Source organism: Tachypleus tridentatus, unplaced genomic scaffold, assembly GCF_004210375.1.
Source record: "Tachypleus tridentatus isolate NWPU-2018 unplaced genomic scaffold, ASM421037v1 Hic_cluster_2, whole genome shotgun sequence".
Classification (NCBI taxonomy): Eukaryota; Metazoa; Arthropoda; class Merostomata; order Xiphosura; family Limulidae; genus Tachypleus; species Tachypleus tridentatus.
Genome location: NW_027467782.1, coordinates 31,796,854 through 31,802,727, shown reverse-complemented (window position 1 = coordinate 31,802,727; position 5,874 = coordinate 31,796,854). Strand labels below are relative to the sequence as shown.

Sequence of the window (5,874 nt, the reverse complement as noted above, 5' to 3'; positions counted from 1 at the left end):
AATGATTGTCACTCTCTAGAATTTTATAGAAGTGGAATGTTATGTTTGTGTGTAAGATAATAAAGATAGAATTTTATTAAAGAACTTAATTACAATATTCGACAAAATAATACAAATTTATCCCAGTCGAGTTTCCTATTTATTATGCCAGATATTACGATATCAAGTAGCCTGGAATCTAAATTCACATTTGGAAGTAAATTGAATGTCGATATGTATCAAATTAATATTATTTGTCAACAAGGTTCACAGTTTTCTTTCTTAACACAAATATATTTTAATGTACAAAGAACAACACAACTTATAATAACGTTTGGTACAAATAATTAGAAAAAAATACAAACTTGTTAACAATACTGAGTTTTCTATCTGGACGAAAATTAAAAATTTTATCGACGGTTCGCAATGAGCAACTTTTTTCCTTCCTCATATGATGCAGCTTACTTAAGAACTGTCTAGCTGACTGCTGCTGCGAGCACGCCTAATGTCCTCGTACACATATTAACGCCCGAAGTTAATACTGTTAAATTTCATCAGTTTTTGCAGCTCCTATGTACCAAGCCGTCTTGGGTGAATCTGCTCATATATCTTGTAATATCAGTCTTCCTTCAGAAGACGACTCCGTATCTCTGGTGCTATGGTACAAGAGAGGAATCAATGCTCCTATTATAAGTATGGATTCCAGAAGAGGGCCCTTGAAGAACGCCAAATATTTCACTGGTGAGTTACTTGGACAAAGGGCCTACTTCAACGTGAGCGAACAACAGTCTGTATTAATCATCAACCGTGTAGAGAAAGATGATGAAGGAGATTATAGTTGCAGGGTTGATTTTCGGTACGGACGAACCCTGAACGACTTTATGACGCTGGATGTTATTGGTAAGTGTATAGTTTAATACTGCAGGGAATTATACGAACACTTCATTTGAAATCGAATAAAACAAAGAGCTCTGTGGAGGAAATGTTACGTAACATGAAAATATAGATTTTGTAGAATTGCTAGGTTTACTAAATATGTAGAATTTTGTAGAAAATATGTTAAGTAAAGAAAGACATAACTTTTCCTTTATACCGCATTCACTCTTGTGTATTCGTAGCTCGTATTTGAAGACTAGGAAAAAGTTTTCTATTTAGAACTGCTTATCAGACTTACAACTTAAGCAATGAATCCAACATTCTTTTATAAGTACATCAATATCTTGCTTTAAATATGTGAGTGTCATAGCTCTAAAAGAAAAGAACCAATAAATTAAAATTAGGTTCGTATATATATATATACTCTATTAATCACTACTGTTTCAGCAAATTTGTTTTGGCCTTCTTTAGAACCGGTGTTCGTTAGACCTTCGGCAAAAATACAAAATAAACGGTTTTAGTTTTATCACGTTACCTAGTTTCATTACAATTCTCCCATCCACCCAAGGGGCCAGTTATACGTTTGAAGGCGTTTTTGTTGCTGTGTTAAGGAAGATGAAATAAACTAATTATTTTCTCTACTTTAGAAGTGTCAGAATTTCCATGAAATTCTTGTTAAGTCTTTACAAACAAATCTTATTGTCATTAAACCTTTTCCGTCCCCAATCCAAACCTTGATATAATTTATTATCAAGACGCAATCAGTTCGTGAAGGTGTAAAGTTATAACTGATATGACTATATGCTGTTGTTTTTATCAGAAATATTTTGCCACAATTAAACGATAGCTCATATTTCTCGTACTACCTTTTCTTAACCTTATAACTTTGACTATTTTCACGTTTAAAATATCATTTTTGGCCCGGCATGGCCAAGCGCGTTAAGGCGTTCGACTCGTAAACCGATTGTCACGGGTTCGAATTCTGGTCGCACCGAACATGCTCGCCCTTTCAGCCGCGAGGGCGTTATAATGTGACGATCAATCCCACTATTCGTTGGTAAAAGAGTAGTTTAAGAGTTTGCTGCCTTCCCTTTAGTCTTACACTTCTAAATTAGGAACAGCTTGCACAGATAGCCCTCGAGTAGCTTTGCGCGAAATTCGAAATCAAACAAACGTTTAAAATATCATTAGAAATTAAAACTTTTATTAACGTTTGATGGATTTCAGTGAAAGTTTAATCTGTATGAGAAACATCTTATTATGCAGTTGCGTCAAAGGATGTTACTATTCTCGGTAATACCAATACACCTGTATACGGGAAAATTGGGCCGTATAACGAAGGTTCCAGACTGTTTCTCACTTGTATCTCTGGTACTGGTAAGTTCTAAAAGCAAATAGAATTATTTGTTCTTATTAATTTGGTACATATAAATTATTGGGAATAAATAAGTTGTTTAAATTCCATAATTTTAAAAGTAGTTTGAAATTTCTAACATTTGAAAATGTTAAATAAATTTTGATGTTTAAGGACAATAGATTTGTTAAAACTACTTTCCTTCAAATATGTTAAGACAACGAATTACATGTAAAATGTGATCAGTTTTAAACCTATAAGCCATTATTGTTACAGCAATGGCCTCAATTTTACAACAGTAAAGTTGTGTTTACTTTTACACTTAAAATGATGGTTATTTTATTCTGCTTGATAAATAAGCTAAAAGTGAGTAAACTAAGTTATTACTTGGTTTCAAATTACAAAATACTATATCTTGACCCCAGTTTTCGAAATTACAAAGAGCACAAATTTCGAGGGCACAAATAATAAGCAGAAAATACTTGACGTGAGAAAAGTATTTGACGGTACTGAGCTCATTATGAAAACAAACACGTTTTCAGAGTATTATACTTATTAGAACTACCCAAACTTTCTGTCAAACTAATGACGGCTGCGTGTTAAAACGATGTAAACAATAAATGACAACAACTTGAAGTCACTAGTATTGTCAATGATAAATAATAAAACAACAGGGAATTTCAAAACTAATTAGGCACATGTTTAAGACTTATTTTTTATAAACAATCGGAGAGCATAACAGACTAAAACTGGCACCGTTAACATCTATTTTCATATCGACTTGTTTTTCTGCAAATAGTCGGAGGATAGGCCATGCTGAGCCCGGCATGGCCAGGTGGTTACAGTAATGGAGTCGTAATCCGAGGGTCGTGGGTTCGAATCCCAAGTACAACAAACATGCCTTCCCTTTCAGGCCCGGCGTGGCCAAGCGCGTAAGGCGTGCGACTCGTAATCCGAGGGTCGCGGGTTCGTGCCCGCGTCGCGCCAAACATGCTCACCCTCCTAACCGTGGGAGCGTTATAATGTTACAGTCAATCCCACTATTCGTTGGTAAAAGAGTAGTTCAAGAGTTGGTGGTGGGTAGTGATGACTAGCTGCCTTCCGTCTAATCTTACACTGCTATATTAGGGATGGCTAGCACAGATAGCCCTCGAGTAGCTTTGTGCGAAATTCCAAAAACAAACAAACAAGCCATGCTAAAAAACAATACAGTTTGTACGTGTATTATCATATGAACTGGTATTCCTAGAAACAGTTGAAAGTATGTATTACCAATACTGACACAGGGACATGTATAATCATATCGAGTTGTTTTATTTTTCTAGTTGGAGAACAAGATAAAAATGTCAACCACTTTTTACTGATGGTTTTACTACTTCTTTTGTTGTTGTTTTTTGTATTCATGAGCTTAAAACAGTTTCAAATTATGATTTCACCTTATTGCATATATCAATTAAACAGTTTTTTTTTTACAGAGTTATGAATAATATTACATGTAAATTGAAACAATATCATTATTATCAACATGTTCGGAAAAGATTGTATACAACTAGGTAACGTTTCATTTTTCAGTGATGTCGAGAAAACCCACTTGTAGAGAAAAATATACATGTAAAAACGGCTTGTTCGGGTTGAGAAAATATTTTACGTAGAGGTTTGTTTGTTTTTTGGAATTTCGCACAAAGCTACTCGAGGGCTATCTGTGCTAGCCGTCCCTAATTTAGCAGTGTAAGACTAGAGGGAAGGCAGCTAGTCATCACCACCCACCGCCAACTCTTGGGGTATTCTTTTACCAACGAATAGTGGGATTGACCACACAATTTTTACGTCCCCACGGCTGGGAGGGCGAGCATGTTTGGCGCGACGTGAGCGTGAACCCGCGACCCTCGGATTATGAGTCGCACGCCTTAACGCGCTTGGCCATGCCGGGCCTTTTTAAATAGAGGAGCGAACAACGTTTCTACCTTCTTCGGTCATCGTCAGGTTCACAAAGAAAGAGGTAACTGACCGGAAGCTGACCATATGTTTGAAGGGGGTTATGTAACTGAGTGTCGGAATGTAGAGGGCGTGCTAGGTGTTTCAATATATAATTTTATAATATTTATTTTATTATTTATTATATTATTCTTGATATAGGTATAAAGGTGTTCCTTTGTATTTGTTTAATTTGGGCTTAATTTGTTGAATAAATAAGGCTTCTTTAATTTTGCGTTTGTTTGTGTTTGTTTCTTTATTTAGTATTTGGGTGTTTTCTATGGTTATGTTGTGTTTATTTGACTTGCAGTGTTCAAAACGTGTAAAGGAGACTTTTATGTTCTTTGAATCTGATTTCCATTTTTCTACTTGTTTGTCAGTGCAGTTTTTACACAGTATAGACCTCAGTGTTCTGCCTGGTTTTTGAATAAATTTGGTATTAACTGGAATGCCATATTTTCTCACTAGTTTTAGCCAAATGTCAGGAATATATGGTATGCAGCAGAACACCTTGTTTTCCACTGTCATACAGTTTATAAGAGTATAAATGTGGAAAATATTTCCAAATGTCTTATGTTGCTCTCCCAAATCTAGCCACTTGCTTGGTTGCCTGCCTACAAAGAATAATTGCACAAGAACTTTTACAGGCAAGGTCGTGGTTTTGTCTCATTCTTTGTAGCATCACTTCAAAAACACCACAATTTGAAATTTTCATATACTCACTGCCATCTCAGAACTTAGAAGGTGTATATTAATGAAGTTATTGATCCACATTAAGAAATATGTGGCAGTAATGCTAGAGATAAGTAATTTCAATACAATAAAAACTGAGAAAACCATGGGACTAGAGATACATCTCACTCATTATTTGCGAATTATGGACAATAATTGTTAGATCGTTAAAACAGTCATTGGTTGAAGAAATTTTTCTTTCTGCATTACAAAATCTTTTCTTTCACATTTCATCTTATGTACAATATATTTATGAATTTTGTGTGACTTTTCATATTGTTTTCAAACCTTGGTTTGGTTTATTGCTTATGGTGGTTGTGAAGATTTGTTTTTGGTCTCCTGTTGGGTTTTCCTGCCTTTTACATAGAGGTCTATTGCAGGGTGAAGATCAAACTGGCTTACCAGAGGCCATCAATAAAAATGACCATCAGGACTGACAGTGTGTATCCCATCGGCCTTGTCTTGTTGTCACTTTTGATTCTCTTCATAACTGAAAAATCCCTTTTAACATACTGCTGTATTTATAGACAGAAAGAGTGCTGTTAGGACTAATTTGCCTAAGTGGAGAATATGGTGAAACTCTTCACCAAGAAGTTTCTTTAACATGGGAAAAAATAAACTTTTATTTGCAGGGACAGGTTTTGATACATTTTTTTTTAATGTGTTCATATTCTTGCATCACAGTCTGCTTGGGTGGCTCACTTGAATGTTGGCCTCTCTCCTCTGAATCATGACCACCAGACGTACTGGAAAATAAACATTCAGTGTGGTAAATGATCAGATTCTTAAGCTAGTCTTTGCTATAGTTTGGCAGCTTGTTAGATCCTGTTGCCCAGCACTTTGGATCTAAATTTTAGAATAATTATATACTTGCCAACATCTGATTGAAATCTAATTCGCATACCTACTCAAATACAAAATATTTACTCATTTCCATAATTTGATGTACATCTTGTGTA

General features: G+C 35.2%; 1 protein-coding gene across 1 annotated transcript in view; it reads left to right on the top strand.

Annotated features, from left to right (window-relative positions):
- The first annotated feature begins 295 nt into the window (after nucleotides 1-295).
- Nucleotides 296-5,874, top strand: part of LOC143242263 (uncharacterized) — a 16,370-nt gene continuing 10,791 nt past the window's right edge. The window contains exons 1-2 of the mRNA XM_076485631.1: nucleotides 296-879; nucleotides 2,122-2,232. Of these exons, the coding sequence (XP_076341746.1) occupies nucleotides 552-879; nucleotides 2,122-2,232 (439 nt within the window). The 5' untranslated portion in view covers nucleotides 296-551. The remainder of the gene's footprint in view (nucleotides 880-2,121; nucleotides 2,233-5,874) is intronic.